The 19,197-nt window shown below is 34.8% G+C and overlaps 2 protein-coding genes across 8 annotated transcripts; one reads left to right on the top strand and one right to left on the bottom strand.

Moving 5' to 3' along the window:
• The first annotated feature begins 2,814 nt into the window (after window positions 1-2,814).
• Window positions 2,815-7,770, top strand: LOC147396757 (diacylglycerol kinase 2-like). 6 transcript variants are annotated; one of them, XM_086451867.1, is made up of 5 exons: window positions 2,815-3,130; window positions 3,242-3,326; window positions 6,351-6,470; window positions 6,580-6,744; window positions 7,512-7,770. In XM_086451867.1, the coding sequence occupies exons 1-5, from the start codon at window positions 3,072-3,074 to the stop codon at window positions 7,659-7,661; spliced, it is 579 nt and encodes a 192-aa protein (XP_086307993.1). In that variant the 5' UTR covers window positions 2,815-3,071; the 3' UTR covers window positions 7,662-7,770. The 6 variants fall into 6 exon arrangements, 3 of the variants coding, with proteins under 3 accessions (XP_086307993.1, XP_086307994.1, XP_086307992.1); XR_015180952.1 differs by lacking the exon at window positions 2,815-3,130 and adding an exon at window positions 6,991-7,128 and having other exon boundaries at window positions 3,148-3,326; window positions 7,512-7,652; XR_015180953.1 differs by lacking the exon at window positions 2,815-3,130 and adding an exon at window positions 6,991-7,128 and having other exon boundaries at window positions 3,148-3,326; window positions 7,482-7,606.
• A 147-nt stretch (window positions 7,771-7,917) lies between these two features.
• LOC147396756 (putative disease resistance protein RGA4) lies at window positions 7,918-15,025 on the bottom strand. 2 transcript variants are annotated; one of them, XM_086451865.1, is made up of 4 exons: window positions 14,582-15,025; window positions 12,047-14,503; window positions 11,162-11,224; window positions 7,918-10,363 (listed from the first exon to the last, which is right to left on the bottom strand). In XM_086451865.1, the coding sequence occupies exons 1-2, from the start codon at window positions 14,909-14,911 to the stop codon at window positions 12,056-12,058; spliced, it is 2,778 nt and encodes a 925-aa protein (XP_086307991.1). In that variant the 5' UTR covers window positions 14,912-15,025; the 3' UTR covers window positions 7,918-10,363; window positions 11,162-11,224; window positions 12,047-12,055. The 2 variants fall into 2 exon arrangements, with proteins under 2 accessions (XP_086307991.1, XP_086307990.1); XM_086451864.1 differs by having other exon boundaries at window positions 7,919-10,363; window positions 12,047-15,025.
• Between the last annotated feature and the right edge of the window lie 4,172 nt (window positions 15,026-19,197).

Genomic DNA, 19,197 nt, shown 5'->3' with positions numbered 1-19,197 from the left:
AGTTGTTCAGATTGATGAAGATGAGATCTAGGATTTTGGATTCCTAAAAATATATTAATCTCTGAATTTTCTTTACTTTTTGATGTTGCAGGAAGCATGTGAGACAGAGAACAGCTTGGGGAAGATCTTTGTTGAACAATCTGAAACGGTACAGATTTTGAATTTTAACTTTTTTCGGATTTTAATGTTTTTTGTTAATTTAGATTTTAGAATTTAGAATTTAGAATTGATAAATTTTATGAAAGTAAACAAACTTTATTTAATAAAATTTCTAGGGTTTAACTTATGTTTTGAAATGCTATAATGTAAGCTGGTATGTAATTTACAGGAGAAGAGGCTTGATGGATGTCCAGAATTGGTCTCTTGAGGTTTATATTAAATCCTTAACATTTGTTAATTAAGGGAGGGGGAATTAGGAAGAAAACACAGATGTGTTTGTTGAAAATTTCTAGGGTTTAACTTAAGTTTTGAAATGCTATAATGTAAGCTGCTAAGTAAATTCATGGGAGAAGAGGCTTGATGGATGTCAATTTGAATGGGTGTTTGAGAGGTGGAACTGATAGTGGTGTGTAAATTCAAGGGTTAATTAGGGGAAAAAAGAGAGTAGAAATTGGGGAGAAGATACAGAGGTGTATGTTGAAATTTATAGGATTTAATTTAAATTATGAAATCCAGTAAATTAGGATAGAATGTAAATTCAAATGGAGAAGAGCCATGATGGATGTCAATTTGAATGTGTATTTGAGAGAGAGTAGTAGGGGTAAAGTCCAAATGCCATAATTTAAATTTTTCGATATTTTAGCTTTTGTGTTTTGGGCTTTGGATGGTTGGAGGATTATGCCTCACAAGTTCATTGAAGTGTTTTGCCATGTGTCTCCACGTTTAGAAACAGTGATATGGAAACTTTGACCAATTGGGAGATGGAGTATCTTTGTTCTTTTGCTCTATGTGATGGATACCTCACATTCATTAAGAGCTTATTTTCTTTTATTTCTTAAATTTCCTTCGTGGAGAACACATGTTCTGTTCATTGAGAGGTAGAAAATGCCTATAATATGAATCAACACTGTTGACATAGGTCCTTCATGTAAGAAGATAAAAAGCTATCATGAACTAACAAAGTGGAAAACAGTCCAGGTACCAGATTGAATTTGGCATGATTAAATATGAACAAAAAAATAAACTTAAAATATGTATGTGATAAAAATCAATCTGAATTAAGATCACTACCTGCTGCTTAATGGGACTTAAAAGTAGGGAGCAAGAGTTGGGACTTACTTTCATTTAAGCATATTTATAAGATTCTCAAACTCCCACCATCTAAATGAGTCTCCAACTATAGGCCTTTCATTTGAGATGTAAAATTGGGATACACTTGGATTCTAGCAAATCCTAGCCTTGTGAAGAGCACGCGGGACAAATTGAGCCAAGGAGGAAGTTCTAGGAAACCTTGGTTAGATGGGGAACCAATATCTTTCCATATGGAAGGTAGGAGGAAAATGCTGGGATGGTAACCCCACCAGCTTTTATGGTCACCAGATAACTACTAATTTGGCACCTTATACAACAACCGCGTCGTGATTCGTGACAATGGCTTTCTTACAGACCTTGAGATAAGATTTGTAGTCATTTATAAACTGCTGCCAATTCTTGTTGTCTCAAATGATCAAACTCTTAATCTGGATAGCTTTCCATATCTCGAACGAGAAATTGCAGCCAAGAAAGAGATGATCAACTGTAGAGGCTCAACAGAAAATGTACATGGAGGAAGCAAGGCACCCCCTCATGACATTTGCTTATCCCAAAGATTGGAGTCAGTTATACGAATCTCGCTCCACTATTCCACTCTGTTTAGAGTCATGTTTTCTTTTATTGAAAGTGAGTTCATATTCTTAGTTTAGAACAGAATTACATAATATAAAGGGCAAGATTGTTCAAAAGGATTGAGACCAAAAAAAAACAGAAAACAGATAAATTTTCCCTGATTGAAAATCAATTAAAAATATCCTAACATTCCTTTTGTTTTTGTTTTTTTTTTTTTCGTACCCTCTTAATGATACATGTTGATACTGGGAATTGTGTCCCAATTGCCAACGCATATTCTTGGATTTTTAAACTGCAATTTGCCTTATTATCACAAATGCATGGGACATGGAGCCATATTGTTTACTACCCCATCGTATCTGATTTCCCTTCTTTTATTGAAGTACATTGTCACATGGTGGTGGTGGCAATGTCCGTGTGTGCTCACAGGTAATCAGTGGCATCAACATGGGTAGCAATTGTGGGTATCACGTGTTAGTACCATATCCAGTGAAAGCCCTAATTCCCATTTAATCTTCATGGCTTCTTGTGATCGCTTAATCTTAGCTTTGTTCATTACTTTGTCATTGTCGTGCATCGACTTTTTAACCGTGGCAGCCCGTCATCTGTTGGACACACCAGCCGCTCCACCCCCTACACCGACCTTCCCTGCTATGCTCATTCTTCCTAAGCCCACATTACCTCCATTGCCTTCCATCCCTACGATGCCTAAGCCCACCTTGCCACCATTGCCAACCATCCCAACTCTCCCAAAATCTACATTGCCACCTTTGCAAAGCACCCAATTGCCTTCTTTGCCAAAGCCTGCATTGCCTCCACTCCCTACTTTGCCTACCATGCCCACTTGCCCAAAGCTCACAATGCCTCCACTGCCAGCAACTAAATTACCCACTTTACCATCAAACTTCCCCTCAATTCCCACCATACCTACCACAATTCCATCAATCCCTTTTCTCTCTCCTCCCCCTTCAACCACTAGCCCATGAAATGCTCAAGTTATATTGCGTAGAACAAATACATTGATGATGCCAGAAATAACTGCATGCAGTTCATTATTATTAGTCCATTTTGGAAGGCCTTTAACCTATTTAGTTAGATTTATCTATGTGAGCTTGATGTGCTGATTATTTATATTTTTATTTGTTCGTGGTTTTATTTGTATGGTTATATAATTCCATATTATTTGTTTCTTTATTGAAATTATAATTGAGTGTATTATTCTATGCCTAGTTTTTAATGCCAAAATCATGGAGTGCTATTTGGTTGCAAATTTCACGTCCCTTCTGTTCATTCCCTTTCTTTTAATGTGAGCGATCACAAATACCTAGTATGTTTTTTTATTTTGGTCATTTATGTCATTCTGTCTATCTTTCTTCTCATCTTTGAATGGTGTACATTCCCTCTTTTCCCAATTTAGGGCGGATGAGGAACTTGTTGATCCGAAAAAGTATCTCGAGGAATCTTGCAAGCCAAGGTGTGTGAAACCTTTACTTGAATATCAGGTAATTTACTGCCTATTGAATTTATAAATGTTTTCTATGTATGTATCACCACTTCAAAATGTTCCCTGTGCTTGCTTGTCTTTCTTTAATTTATTTTGGGAATCACCACTTCGAATGTTCCTAATGCTTGAATGTCTTCCTATAATTTATTTTGGGAAAACAATTAGTTGCTCTCAATCAGGTTTCAACACTGTTTATACCAAGATTCATGGCTAGAATTCGTCGGGACTATTCCAATGTGTTCTCCTAGACATTGAGATTCTTCCTCTCTTTTTTAGATACAGCATCGAATTGTTAAAAAGCTAGTATCTAGGCTCCATAAAATTCTTCCTATAGCATTAGAAACAGAGGAGAACGATATTGAATTTTCAGAAGATTGTCCATGGTAAATACACACTTTCTGAGATACCAGTCCTATGAAAATTTGGTGAACTTGCTATCAAATATGAACACTTTTAAGATATCGGAAATCCGTTCAAGGGTTTGTCATAAAGGACTGCAACTACAAGTAAAGTATGAGTTGGATGTTTAATTGCAACTTTTGAATTATGGCCTCCTAAATCTGGGATTTTGGACTGACGTTGGATTGCTTGGGTTGATGATCTGCCTATTTCCTTGCCTCCGTTGATATATATATTAGTCTTATTTTGAATCAGCCTGATTTTTTTTTAGAATAATGCTGAAGTGACCTCAAGATTGGTCCTCACATTGCACACCCTGACGGGAAAGTGTATGGTAACCATAGATGCTTTTCCTTTAGATACGAGTGAAAAAGCATCTATGGTTTCTATGCACTTTCACGTCAAGATGTGTGATGTGAGGTCCAATCTTGAGGTCACTCCAGCACGACTCTTTTTTTTTTTAGCAAGCTCTGCCTTGTCTATCTTATGCAAGTATTATTCTTATTTTGGATTGCTTGTGATTGCAACATTTGTTTCTTCTTACTTTTTTGGGGGGTCTTGCATATTCAATCTGATCCATTTAAAAGGTGCATATAGAGCACATGTTGCCTAAAATAGGAACTGTATTCCAGTGTGAATTTGTTCTGAATGCCATTATGTGTTCTTACTTTGAAATGTGAAAATTTATTAAACATAAAATACCTACATTGTGTGTATTAGTAATTTTTGTCTTTCATGGATGTTGAGTGTGGATTGAGGTACATTAATCCTATATTTAGTGATTAATGTTGAACTATCATTTTTGTTTGAACATCATCACTTCTTTTTAAAGCCATGCCATTTTTTTCTTCTATTCTCTCACTTCCTCGTAAAGCTTTATGGATGTTCTATTGATGGAAACCAACTATTTCTAGTATATGAATACATGGAAAATAATAGCCTTGCACTTGCACTATTTGGTAAAAAGAACCCTCTTTCGTCAACTTTAGGACTGATTCTTTTCCTTTGTTCCAACCATATAATAAAAAATTGTAAGACTTGGTGTTACTTAGGTTGTGAGGAGAACCAATTGAACTTGGACTGGTCAACAAGGCATAAAATATGCTTGGGGATAGCAAAGGGTTTAGCATATCTTCATGAAGAGTCAACATTGAAAATGGTTCACTGAGACATAAAGGCAACCAATGTGCTTCTTGACGAGGATTTTAATGCTAAGATATCTAAATTTGGTTTGGCTAAACTTGACGATGATGAGAACACCCATACCAGCACAAGAATAGCTGGAACTATGTGAGTCATTTTTTACTTTCTTCTCCATTCCTCTTTGCTCTTCCTCCACATTTCATTTTTATTGAACTTTCAGTTACTATTGGTATGAAGTCAACTCACCTTAGAATAATGTTGTATGCGAAGAATGATGCTTTGATCATGCCTAGCCACTATGTCATCGATTATATATAGAGCATTTTGTGGTATCTCTTGGAGTAAATGAGATGATCAGATGGTTTCTTATATGCCTTTAAATGGGCTAAAAAGTAGGCTTAGTTTAGGTTTTATTGTGTGCCTAGATTTGGCTATTCATTTGGTTAGGTTCCCATAGTCCATAGATGAAGTTCTCTCTCTATCTCTTATGCTCAATTTGATGCTCTAGCATTTTTAGTCACCTCAAAACACCTCTAGATAATGCTGTGAATGGTTGGTAATCAAAAATCAAAATTGTGTAGAACAAGTGTAGCAGAGTTGTGGGTGTTGCCATAGTGAATGGAAAGACTAGGAAAGAGGAAACATGAATGAGCACATACGAGGGAATCTAGAAGTATCCGTGATATGTGGTAAAATAAAGTAGATTCAACTAAGATGGGTCAGGTATGTGCAACAAAATGATGAAAGCATCATCCAAAAGAAGCAATTTGGTGCGGGTTGTAAGCTTTATAACGGTGAGAGAAAGACTGAAAAATTCATGGACTGGAGCAGTAAAAAAAGATATGTAAGTACATGTGCAAACTATGTACTATTCTGATGCTATATTGTTTGATTCTATTATTCTCTGTTTATGTTTAGAGATGTTGGTGAATGTTTCAAAATTTCTTTAGTTTTTCTTGGAAAATTTTATATCTCAGATATACTTGATTTTATTGGAGACACTATTGAGAAGGATAGCGAGTGTGATTTACACATTTATGTTTTTAGTAGTTCTCTCTTTTGTAATGTAGCACGGCTTAATTTCAATTGTTGGACTTAGTATTTTGCAAACTATGTACTATTCTAATGCTATATTGTTTAACCATGAATATTGGATTTTATAGTGGATATATGGCTCCTGCATATGCAATGAGGGGTTATTTGACGAACAAAGCGGATGTTTATAGCTTTGGAGTCGTAGTATTAGAGATTGTCAGTGGGCAGAGCAACACAAATTAGGTCTATATTATTCGAAGTATAAAAACATTAGGATATCTCAATATGTCAAAATCATCAAATTCAGTGTCATCCTCAGTCTATGACGCTTCATTGGTAAAATAGTCACCTCATCGTCATCAAGGTCATCTCCTCTTACTATTGGTCCTTGTGATTAGCTAATGTATAACATTTTGCAATGTAACCAATATCTCTCACTTGACAGTTTGTGAATAAATTGCGATATGCTAAAGAAGGTGCCAAGGATTTAATGGATAGAACATGTGCAGACCTACCATGGAAAATTCGCCTCGAAGTTGATGGAAAAGACATTGAGATCCCAAAGGTGAAGTCACGCTTTCTTTGTTGTTATTATTGACATAATTAATACAATAGGCCATTGTCGATTTTTTTCTCGTCACTCTTAATGTTCCTTCGTAATCTTTTTCAGACAGGATGCTGAGGGTGTCATTGTGCTCAACATCGGAAGTTACATGGGAGGAGTAGATTTTTGGCAAAATGATTATGATCATGATGATGATTTCAATCTTCAGTCCATGCATGATAAACTGCTTGAGGTTGTATGTATCAGTGGAGCATGGCACCTTGGTAAACTTCAGGTATGGGTTTTGTTGTTTTTTTTGCATTATTTCTGAAGTTTTAAATATAGAGATTCTATTGCCATACCAACTTTTGATAATGCCACCCCAATTTATTTTCTAAATCACCGAAGAATTAGCACACACTTGCAGTGACATTAGCAAAAGTTGGTGTGGCAATAGAAGCTCTCTTTAAATAGCATGCCAATCATTGCTGAAATGAGTTGTTGTTTTCATCGTTATAATTATTGGGGTCTTATTCTACAGGTTGGACTTTCACAGGCGAGGAGATTAGCCCAAGGGGGAGTGATAAGAATACAAATTTCAAGTCCTTTCCCCATTTAGATAGATGGAGAGCCATTTATACAACCACCTGGCTGTTTAGAAATAACACATCATGGACAGGTATAATTTGTTCGGAGTTTCATTCACACTGATATGTCCTGGCACAACATCCTCGGTTGCGTACTTCATACACACACACACACACACACACACACACAAGGTTATCCAATTCATTCGAAAGGTACCAACTGCGAACCGGTTCAAACCAACCTGTTCGTTGTGGGTTTGTGAAATGTAACAAATCTGATGAATTCCATTCTACTTTATTGTTTTTAAATCCCCCTCCACGTGATAATAGTTGTGAAAGCCTATCATGCTTCCCGTTCTTGTTCTTTTTTTTTTTTGTTCTTTTAGTATGTAGTTATAGTTCTTCCTCTTTGAATGGTTTTTACTTATCGATGGATGCAATATAGGGAAAATGATTAATGAAATGCTGCATGCAGGAGGATGTGCTGGAAAGGGCGAAAAAGGCCAAGGAAAAAGCGGCACGTGAAGCACGAGAGTTCATTCCCCAATCTACAACGATAACAACACTGACCTCCACCAAAGATGTTGCCGATCCAGTAATTTCAATATCATTTGGTCTTATTTAGTTTAATTATTATCAGTTATTTGTAGCTTCGACAAAATTTTCGATCTTAACAAAGAGGTTTACATGTATATTAATTTTGGGTTATTTAATTTAATTTGGAGCTTGTTTTATGATTTTTCTTTTATTTTTTCTTTTTCTGATTTTTTTATTATATTATTTCGTTCATTGTGATTGGTGAATTAGAGGACCGTGCTATTGTTTGTTAAACCTCCAAAATTTGACGGTCATACTCTATGGATTTTTTTTTATTTTTTTTGAAGTCCATTCTCCAATAATTTGATAGTCTAGGGCCGTCAAAAAAAAAATTCTACAAGAGAATATTTGACGGGAGGGTCCGTCAAATTTTGAGAAATTTGACGGGCTAAGACCGTCAAATATGGGCCTTTTTCACATAGTGAATTGGCAACGAGTGAAGAGGCCCGGAAGCTTATAAGGAGAGAGACAAGACAATTTGTGTCCGATGTGGGACTAAACTCAACACGCCTTCACACGTGGAGATATGAATTGGGTGGCATGGAGGAAAGAAAGGCCTATTTTGATACCATGACAAACTTGGGAGTCCAACTCAAAATCAATTGACAATGAGTGGAGAGGCCCAAGAACTTATAAGGAGAGAGACAAGGCAATTTGTATCCGATGTGGGATTAATCTCAACAATTAGAGATACCCACGTTCCAAAAATAATTTGAAATAAACACGCCTTGATATATGAATCACCAAATGAAGACAATGGTACCATCCCTATGACTCATGACGATGAATAGTGAATAAAATACTCACCATCCCTTTGTTGCCATTGGTGACAAGGTAATCAAAGAAATACCAACACACAGCAGGAACAAGGCTCATTCTTCTGTCTCCATTGACCATTCCACTTGATTATGTAAAGGGCAGTAAAAAATGAGCAGATCTAACTTATGCTTATACCCATTTATCATAAATCAAATTAAGCAAAATAAAAATCATAAACAAGGCCAAACAAAGATTAAATTTATCTTAATTTGCAATCAAATCGACTACAACATGCTTCTATTTATTTTAGTCATAAGAATCATGCATATAGAGTAACTTATATGAATGATAAAATAGAAGCATGTCATTTAAAAATAAAATTACTTTATTTAGAAATAAACAATACCTTACCTTTTCCCTCCTCCTTTATCCGGGCTTGGGACCGGCAATGTAAAATATTTAATTTTACATTGGCGGAGTTAAAAAAGGGTTAGTTACAACAAAAACAATTATTAGTTAAATAATGAGTAGGTAAACAAGTCTAAAGTTGAGATATTAACTGTATCTAGATGACTTTCAAGGTCCTTGATTGGGAGGATGACCATTAGGAAACAGATGTAAAGACTGAACTCGGCGTTAGGCCAAGGCCTTAGGTAGTACTCTACCATGCCACTCTGGTCCCATCTGTCTCATATTTTCAGTAAATCTTCTTTATGTCATTCTTTCAATCTCTGTACCTCGTCAACATACGTTGCATCACCTATTTGTTCTTCGAATCATCAATTTCAATCTTATTATGCAAAAGTATACAATTTAAAAAATATGTAAAAACATAATATTATTAAAAAAAAATGACAAGCATATTAATTTATATTTACCTGGATCTCTTGCCACAGTGTGTCATTCGAATGCTTTGGAATGTCAAGCCATTTTTTGTATTGCAAAGGGGCGTAACCAGAATGCCTAACAATAGTCCCCTTAAAATGACCCTTGTGTTTTGTCAAGGACCCTTGGTAAGTGAATGTAAGAGTTCAAATGTTACATTCTAACTAAAGAAACCCCTTAAAATGACCTTTGTGTTTTATTTCAGATAAACTAATTAACTACATTATCATAAAATAGTTTTAATAAAAGAAATAATACAGTACTTATAAAAGAAAAAGAAAAAGAAAATAAAATACAGTAAACTAATTTACTGTTTTGGTGCAAGACATGGATGATGATGATAATAGAGTATCCTAATTTACTGTTTTCAAATAACAAATAAAATAAGCAATATTGCAAAAGCATCACAAACAAACAAAAAGGAAAAAAAAAACATACAGACATAAAATATGCACTATGTTTATTGTTTTTGACATATTTTGTGCTGGACTAGATAACTAGAATTTATCCATCAAAAACAATATTGAGGATCACAATAACATAACCAAAATAACATAGGAATACAACAGTGCAAAACTAAAGCACGGGGTACAAGAGCATCTCTTTCAAACATGACCAAGCCTTATTTCCAATTTTGGTACAAAGTGGTGATACGAACCTGAACCCTCTAGCTTGTTAGCTACAAACCCGACACTACCACTACATTACAATCTACAACAAAAGTATGATAACTTACTTTTCAACACAGAATAACCAAAGTGTCGCTAAAAATTCATTTTCCTGTAATGATAACTTTGAATTGTTTAATTAATAAGGAACGCAAAACATAATCATGAAAGACATCCAAAACATTAAACAAATGTAATTCATGTTGGCATACTCCAAACACTACTCATACATAACAACCTAGTACCACACTATAGTACCATAAATGTGCTTAATTAATTTTTATCCAATTAACCACTAGATCTTATCAAAATAAAAATAAAAAAACCAATAAGAATATTAACAGCTCCCATACACAGAGATTTGAAATCAGAAGTTCTACACATTTGTACTTCTTGAAGAATCCCTTCAGATGACAACCTGTAGAATGCAAAGTTAATCAATTAATTACCAAAATTATAACAATTGAGAACCTCATAACCTACTTATGAATCATCTATCATATTAAATTTAATGGGTAATTTTGACTCGATGGTAGAACCATCCAATTTAGAACTCAACTTGTTTCCAAAATTAGTTCTTAGTGTTTTATGAACTGGTTTGAACAAATGGATCAATTTCAATGAAGTCGGTCTGGTTCAAATAGAACCATAATATTTAAAGAACTGTCGATTTGTTCAACCACTGGGTTTAAGTGAATCATTTTAAATTTATAAAATTCTAAATTCTCTTTTCCAAATAAGAATTTGGAAAAGAAAATATGATTTCATCAACGAATGATCCTTTAATAATCAAACCTCAATAATATATATTTAATGTTGTATTTTAGGAGCTTAAATGAAGATAAAATTTAGTGATTAAATTTGCACAATCTTTTTCAATTTCTAATAAATATGAATTGATCGACAAAAATTGAACTTGGATGCCACAGTTGCCCAACCAATACAAATTTTTTTTGTCCAATATAGCACTGAAAAATTTGCTTGTTATAGCCATAGTTTTAAAACTCGACTTGGATGTTCATTGAGTCAAGTTGATAACAAGCAACTTGACTCAGACGAGTTGACTCGGAGAACAATTTCTATTGAGTCCCCCCCACCCCGCACCACCCGAGTCACCTTGAAATCTCATTTATCAAGCTGACTCTAGTCAACTCAACGAGTTTCAAAACTAAGGTTAAAACTTCACACTATGTCAAATCTGTATTTTCAACCATACCTGTTGAGAACCACTTGCAGCAGCACTTAAAGAAAACATCTTTCGTGAATATAAATGAAAATCCTGAAAAAGAAAATTATTAGCTTCCAGAAATGTTTAAAATATTGTATTGATTGAATGCGAAGTTAATGATATAACCAATATGACATCGGCCGATACATTTGATACAAATCAATACATTCCCAGAAAATTCATTCTTTCGTTGTCAATGCTTCGTATCGGTCTTGGCCGATATCGATACGTATCGACCAATACATTTCGATATTTTAAACCATGGCTTCCAGTGTAGCTAGAAAAATTAAAAGATAAATGATACATGCAACTCATGACTGTAACCATTCTTTGTATAAATCAAAAGTTAGAATTTAGAATTTGAAAAGTTGAAGAATGGAAAGTGTTATAATTTAATTTTAAAAAAAAAAAATCAAAATCAAAATTATTGCGAAAAACTTTAGATCTGATTTTTCGTCATCCCACAAGTTTGATCTAGGAGTAATTAAGAAAGAAAAATATGATTCCAAAAAGAATGGTTTGAACCACAAGCTTAAAACTCTGATTTGACCCGAACATCCACCAAATCAAGTAAAAAAATATATTAAATTATAATATCTAAAAAATATTTCTTAATATTTTAAAATAAATAAAATATTTTTTTTTGTTTTCTTTAAAAATATAATGATAGTTGAATAACTTGTTAAGTTTGTAACCCATCTGGCAAGAATGTGAGTTTAGGAAGTTCCGAAATAAACATTCGTTGCAGAGAAGAGATACTAGGTATTTGTAGTCTTCTTCATCATCCTCTACCAATGATACCAACTCTTTACACCTAGAAATAGTAAGATCTTTGAGTGCTTTTAGGTTCTTGAAAGACCCACTGGGTATTACCTTTAGATCTTAAAGAACTGTCAAGTCCGAGAGAGAGGTGAAGTAAGTCGGAGAGCTTAATATCCTCTGATTGAAGTCCTGCAACCTTAACTCACGAACAGATGTTAAAAATCTTGGAAGAACAATCAAACTCTTACATCCACTAATTTCAAGTTTAACAAGGCAAGGGAAACAATTTTCTTCTTCTTCTTCTTCAATGCCACCTCTCCATTCTACTAAATTTGGGAATGAATAGATAGAAAGTTCTTCCAATGATGGAAAAACAACCTTAGTAACCATGATGCCATTAACAGTAAAACCACCATTGTATAGACTAAGTTTCCTGAGGGAAGGTAGTTGCCAGAGAGGAGGGAGGGTTTGGCATGATGTACACGACCATAAAGAAACAACCACCAGTTTGGAGAATGAAGGATGCCCTATCCAGCTCGGAAATCTTTCACCATTGTAACCCCTGATACTTAGCCTTCTGAGATTATGGTGAGGTTGGAGCCTTTCAAGTACTTCTTCCGCAACACTTGGATCCATATGCCACTGCCACCGAAGGTACAGTTCCTCAATGTATTCTTTATTCTTCAATATGGCCTCTTTCGCATTGACCACATTTTCAAGCCCTGAAATCCGCAATTGACCTCTGAGGTTAATCAAATTCATCAACTGTCCTATCTCACGCCCATTCTCTTTACCAACAATGTAATTTGGCAGTGTTTGTAGACATGTTAATCCCCCAATTCCCTTTAGTGTCGAACTAATCATACAGTGCTCGTCGAAGATAAGATGCCGTAGGTTAATCAAGTTTCTTGTGTCCTTTGGTAACTCAACCAAATCATCACACCGACTAAGATCTAATGTCTGCAGATTATGAAGGCTGCTCACTGATTCAGGTAATCTTTGTACCTTGGTATAAGAGAGATCAAGGTATCGTAGGTGTTTCAAATTGCCAATTGAATCAGGTAACTCTGAGATTTCTGTATGATTCAAATCCAACACATGGAGGAATTTAATTTGCTGGAATAGATTAGTGGGGAAACTTATAGTTCCAGCTGCTCTCTTGGATACTAGTAGAGTGTGTAGCCTTTCGCATTGAAGATACGGCTCAAAGATTGTTAGATCATTTTTATTATGAATGATGCATGAAGAATACCGAGCCTTTTCAGAAAAATGATTTAATTTGTCATCCTCCTTTCTAAAACATTCACCTTCCGAAAGTGACTCTGCTAGATCATGAATCAGATCATGCATCTTGTACCTCCTTCTGCCAAACCCATCTTTCTCATACTGCTGGAAGAATGATCTCCATAACAAATCATCAAAGTAATCACTACCCACATCTTCCATTGCCCTTTGCCCCACCTCGGATGTAATAAAACCTTCCGCCATCCACAATTTGACTAATTTCTCCTTGTCAAATTCATAATCCTTGGGAAATATGCTACAATACAGGAAGCACTGCTTTAGATGTGAAGGCAAATGATGATAACTCAATCTCAAAGCAGGTAAGATATCATATTTTCCTCCTTGTGGTAATTTCCATATTTCACTCCTCAAAATGTCATTCCATTTCGTTTCTTCTTTTGTACCTTGTAACAGTCCTCCGAGTGTCTTGACAGCTAAAGGCAAACCCCCGCACTTTTTAGCAATTTCCTTGCCAACCACAACCAAATCTTGATGTTCATCCCAGGTACCCTCAGTTGGAAATGCCCATTTTCCCAGCAATAACAAACAAACTTCATTTGACAAAAGTTTCAAGGAATAATGAGGAATAGTGCCCATGATCTGAGAAACTTTTTCACTTCTTGTAGTGACAATAATTTTACTCCCCATTTCTCCACATCGCAAGGGAGCTCTTAGAATTTCCCAATGGTTGCGATCTTCGTTCCATACATCATCTAATACGAGAAGAAATTTCTTCCCACTCACTATTTTCTGAATTTTTTCAGTAAGTGAGGTCAATTCCTCATAATTAGATGATTCCCCGGAAATATTCTCTATGATTGCCTTTGACAGTCTTTTCAAATCAAAATCATCGGACACACAAACCCATCCTTTTAGTTTGAAATGCTTCTTAACGTTTTCGTCGTTGTAAATACGCTGAGCAAGGGTTGTCTTACCTACTCCACCCATACCGACTATGGGAATAACAGAGAGCTCCTTCGGAACAGACCCATCAGATACCAACAGATTTATTAACTTCTCCATATCTTTTTTTCTACCAAGAACATCTGATTCATGTACCAAGGAGATGGTTTCCGGTTTCTTCCTGATCACTTCTGGTAGCTGCGAGCCTCCATCACGAAGATGAAGATCATTCCTTTCTTTTGCAATCCTTTCTAATTTCTCATTGATGACCTTTATCTTATGACCTATCTCACGTCGAAATTGAAGTGATTTTAAAGCCAAACGATTTTCATGTTCATAAAGTGACTTTAAACCCAAACATGAAAAGAAGGAATTGCATACCTGCTTCCACTTACTAGTTTGATTTTCATCTTCATAAAGTGATTTTAATCCCAAACATGAAAAGAAGGAATTGTATACCTGCTTCCACTTACTAGTTTGATTTTCATCTTCCTCCAATAATTTAGATCGTAAAGCTTCGGTTGCAAACTCGTCCAAAACCTCTTCGGCATCCCAAGCGACATCTTTAAGCTTTCTCATCCAATCTCTCACTTGGTTCTGGTTCGATTGGATTTGCTTTTCCTCGGCATCCTGAAGAACGGATTGAATTGCTGACAAGTAACTCGAGAGTTTTTCCAACTCGTCCTTAACACCCCACACCAATTCAAACTCTTTTACAATTTGTGAGCCAAGCAGCTGAAATACAGGTTTTAGGAAAGCAGATGCAGCAGATTCTGCCATGTTCATCATTATGTATCTTTTTAAGGAATCTCTCAAACAGATAGCAAGTGGCAACTGATGATGTTTAAGAAGAAGAAAGAAAGAAAACGAGCAGCAGCAGAACCAGCTTTTGACTTTTTTGTTTTTTTTTTGGGGGGGGGGGGGGGGGGGGGGGTGGGGTGGTTGTTTTGTTTTGCATGCAGGGGCGGAGCTAGCAAGGGCCTGGTGGGGGAAATTGGCCCACAGAACATCAACTAATTACGTGCCCCCATTTGTCCGCACACCCTCACCCTCAACTCCCTCCAACTTTTAGACCCCTTCAATTTTTTTGTTCACGACATTGCCTCTTGACCAGCCTTCTCTCGTATACTAATTGAAAAGGACCTAAATATCCTTTTCTTCATCTTTTAATAAAAAATTCACTGAATTTCTCCCCATAATCATTCATCTTTTCTTCAAGTTCTTCAACCTTACAATTAACCATATTTTACCCCCACTACTAGAAAATCCTGGCTCCACCCCTCGGTGCATATGCTTACTGAAAGATGAAGGAAAATAAAACCTCAATAATTGAGGTGGTGGTGGGACATAGTATACCATCAATTATTGAGAGTAATTCTATTGGCACCCGAGATTTTACTTATTACAACTCAACTAAATTAAATAAGTTAAATGACAGTAGAATTCTCACTTTAGTAGGAGAGAAATTGGTCTGATATTTTTCTCACTTTATTTTTAGAGTTGAGATTGTATATATAATTCTTATTTGTTTTATGGAGCTTAATGTTGTATCATTAAAAAATGTGTATATTAATAAATTGGGTATGACATTAGGCCTGCAACTTGGGCTGGCAAAACTCAAACCCGCTAGGTTGAACCTGAACTTGGGACATAATTAGTTTGGGTTCGAGTAACAAAGAAAAAAAAAAAAAAAGACCTGACTCAAATCAGGTTGGGAACAGGCATAGGTATTAGTCAACCCGATTTGTCCGAACCTAAACTTAATATGATTATAATTTTAAAATGTTTCTTATCTTGACTTCTTTCACGTTCATAATTCATATTTGAATATGTATGTTTTTGTTTATCTATATATCAAAACCAATGTGTGATTATTTTCATTAGACAAATAATTATTTTGTTATTAATTTTTTGTTTTAAATGTAATTATATATTGTCATACAATGATTATATTACAACTTTAAAAAAAATTCCTTGAAAATTACTACTATTAATATAAAAAAATTATTTTAGTTAATCTTATTATTTCTTCTCTCTTTATTTGCTTATAATTTTATGTATATAAACTTTTGTAACACATATTTAAGAAAAATAATTGTAAATTTTTAGTTATTTTACAAGCCACTTATCTTTATATAAATCCTTATCAATACTAAATTACCTAGTACTAATGAGAAATGAAATAACAAGACCAACTCATATCATACATTTTGACGTGAAAGTGGATAGAACCTTGGATGTTTTTCACTCTGATCTCAAGGAAAGCATCTATGGTTCTCATACACTTTCACATCATGGTGTGGTGTGAGGTCCAATCTTGAGTCACTTCAACATTATTCTTTTATAAATGAATGCATTTGGTCAATGTTGTACCGAAGGAAAGACAAAGTTAAGTTTAGCAAATCAATTGGGAATTGACAGCTCTTCTTATCCGATCACAAACTCTGATTGATTCTTTATTATTGGGTGATTAGTCTAAAGATATTTTATTGCCACACCAACTTTTGCTAAGAGCACCCCAATTCATATGAAATTAGAAGTAATTAACACACCATCTTAGGGAGCTCTTAGTAAAAGTTAGTGTGGCCCACTACGTCATATTGTGTTTATTGCGACGGTAGAATTGCACTAAAAACGACTGCTAAAGTTATTGTTAATTGCGACAGTTTTTTACTGTCGTTTCACTCATCTAAGTGTAATAAGTAAAAGTTGGGGTGCCGATAGCCATTCTAACAAATTTCTTCAGATAGAAATTCGACTTCCACCATTGTCGAACTCATCTCTCTCTCCTCTCTCTCTCTTACTCTCTCTTGTTAGCCATTCTCATTCTCTGTCTCTGTCTCTCCGCCATTGCACAAACTTGACTGTCTTCTCTTTCACTCTCTCTCAAATCTGTCGTTCTTCTTAAATCTCTCTATCAGATCTCTCGTCTCAAATATCTCTCTTCTCGGATCTCTCTTCTCGAATCAACTCTCTAAGTTTTGATCTAGCGTTCTCTCTCTCTCTCTCTCTCTCTCTCTCTCTCTCTCTCTCTCTCTCTCAGTTTATGTTTTATTTTAAAAATGTATTATAAGAGTTATTATTTAAATGTGCAATTGTTACAACTTCCCTCTCTTCTTCTTTTTTTCTACCGGATTTCCCTGTAGACAGAGGACCAGGCTCATATTTGGGCTTTTCCCAATCCATAGATGATGATCTTATCCAAGGACTAATCTCAGGACATGTGCAACGCCCGCACATCATACGCACCAAGAAAGTGAGGGTGCACCCTCGTAGGTGGCTCCCGAGGAATTAATGTTCATACTGGTTATCGAACTCACGACCTTAGGGCATTAATCGCATATTTAAATTGGGATTAGATTTGAAAGGTTGTTGTCATTGCCTAATCCTCCTCTAATGTCATTTCAGTCAAAATGACAGTTACGAGATTCTCCACCCACTACAACTAGAACGGCTGATGTAGTTCTTTGGAGACATAAATGTCTTTTATGATTTGAAATCAATCTATTATGTCTTTATCTTTTTTATTAAAATGACATTTTTTTTATATCTTATTTATGTCATTTTGAGAGCTCTTAAATGTTTTTTTTTTAATTTTCAACCGTATTCTCATTCTCTCTCAATTATTGTTTCCATTGTTTGTAAAGTTGATTTAGATGGGAAAAAATGTATGTGTTAGTACCGTGCACACGCGATGCAATAAGTGAAAAATGGAAACACAAATAATAAATGCCAATGAATATTAGAAGCTTCGATAAATTCTATAGATTCATTGTTCCCTACACAATTAATAATAGATAATACAGTTAGATTAAATGAAATTACTTAATATTTATTGTTGTTGTTGATGACAAGAAATAGGAGATTTAGTAAATTTAAGTGGGAGAAAGAAGAGAGGGAATAAGGGTTTAACATGATGACAAAGACGTAAGAAAAAAAAATTACTTAATATCTGCAATTTGAATCTGATAGGTCTGATTGATCATAATTTACTAAATTTTGCAGGTGCCAGCAAACTTAGTTGGTTAAGTCTTGGGTGATGATACCAAAGACCTAAATTTAAAACCCATCAACACTTATTAAAAATGGATTTATCAATAAAATAAAATATAAATTTTTAAATACCTCTTGACTTATTTTTAAATACCCCAAATGAAATGGATCCCTTCGAGAGATGTAGCATCCATAGCAAACCTGCGTTTCGTTTGAGCCTCTTCGTCAAACAAACAACTGAGATAGGAGGTTGTTTCCATTGGCACACCAACTTTTACTTAGAACACACAATCATTTTGAAATTGGGTGAATCTCCATTTCATGCGTTGAATATAATGAAAGTCTTGTTTTGATTCATTGTTCATTTTAATTTTCAAAATATGTTTTTACAGTGAAATCATCATTTTTTATAATCTACGAAGTTGTTGATAAAATATCAACGATTTTGCATGATCAACAATCTCATTGGTGGAGAGAATGGTAGTACTCTTCTGGATGAAAAATATATATAGGGAAATTTTGACATACTCCCCTATATTTTGATGAATATTAGAGAAATCCCCCTATATTTTGAATAAGTTGACATGCACTCTTTGACTTCCTTACACGTATAAAGACAAACAGCGGAGTTAACGAGAGATTTAACTTACTTTTCAAATGATAAAAATACAGTCTAATCTTCTTTGTAATTAACGTGAATATGGCCGAATACCTCTTTAAGATATCAACCTTAAAAAGGCCAAACTACCTTTTCTCATTTCGAAGTTACTAAAGTGATCATTTATACAATAAAGCTGTTATTGACACCTAACTTCTAATTATTACATATCAATTTCTTAAATCATTTATTGCACCCCATTGAATATTAAAACACACTCTTCAAACATCACAAAGGTTGAACTCAAATTATAATTTTAATATTACAAAATTTTATGACACCCATTTCAAATAGTTCCAATCGTTGTCCACAATTATGATTAGGCTCATATGAAATCCTAGATACAAAAAAAAAAAGTCTAGGAAAAAATAAATTTGGGAGCTCCCAGTGCACTGGCACCCCAACTTTTACGTATTATATTATT

This window comes from Akebia trifoliata, chromosome 8, assembly GCF_017979445.1.
Source record: "Akebia trifoliata isolate Shusen 1 chromosome 8, ASM1797944v1, whole genome shotgun sequence".
Taxonomy (NCBI): domain Eukaryota; kingdom Viridiplantae; phylum Streptophyta; class Magnoliopsida; order Ranunculales; family Lardizabalaceae; genus Akebia; species Akebia trifoliata.
The sequence above is the reverse complement of the archived record's forward strand: the minus strand, read 5'-3'. Positions and strand labels throughout refer to the sequence as shown.

What these genes read in the sequence shown, in the direction of transcription:
- LOC147396757 (XM_086451866.1), top strand. Translation starts at nt 3,177, where the DNA reads ATGTCATTCTGTCTATCTTTCTTCTCATCTTTGAATGGTGTACATTCC. An exon ending in AAGACATTGAGATCCCAAAG is followed by an intron (nt 6,471 to 6,579) that starts GTGAAGTCACGC and finishes TTTTTCAGACAG; the next exon opens with GATGCTGAGGGTGTCATTGT. An exon ending in GGCACCTTGGTAAACTTCAG is followed by an intron (nt 6,745 to 7,511) that starts GTATGGGTTTTG and finishes TGCTGCATGCAG; the next exon opens with GAGGATGTGCTGGAAAGGGC.
- LOC147396756 (XM_086451864.1), bottom strand. Translation starts at nt 14,911, where the DNA reads ATGATGAACATGGCAGAATCTGCTGCATCTGCTTTCCTAAAACCTGTA.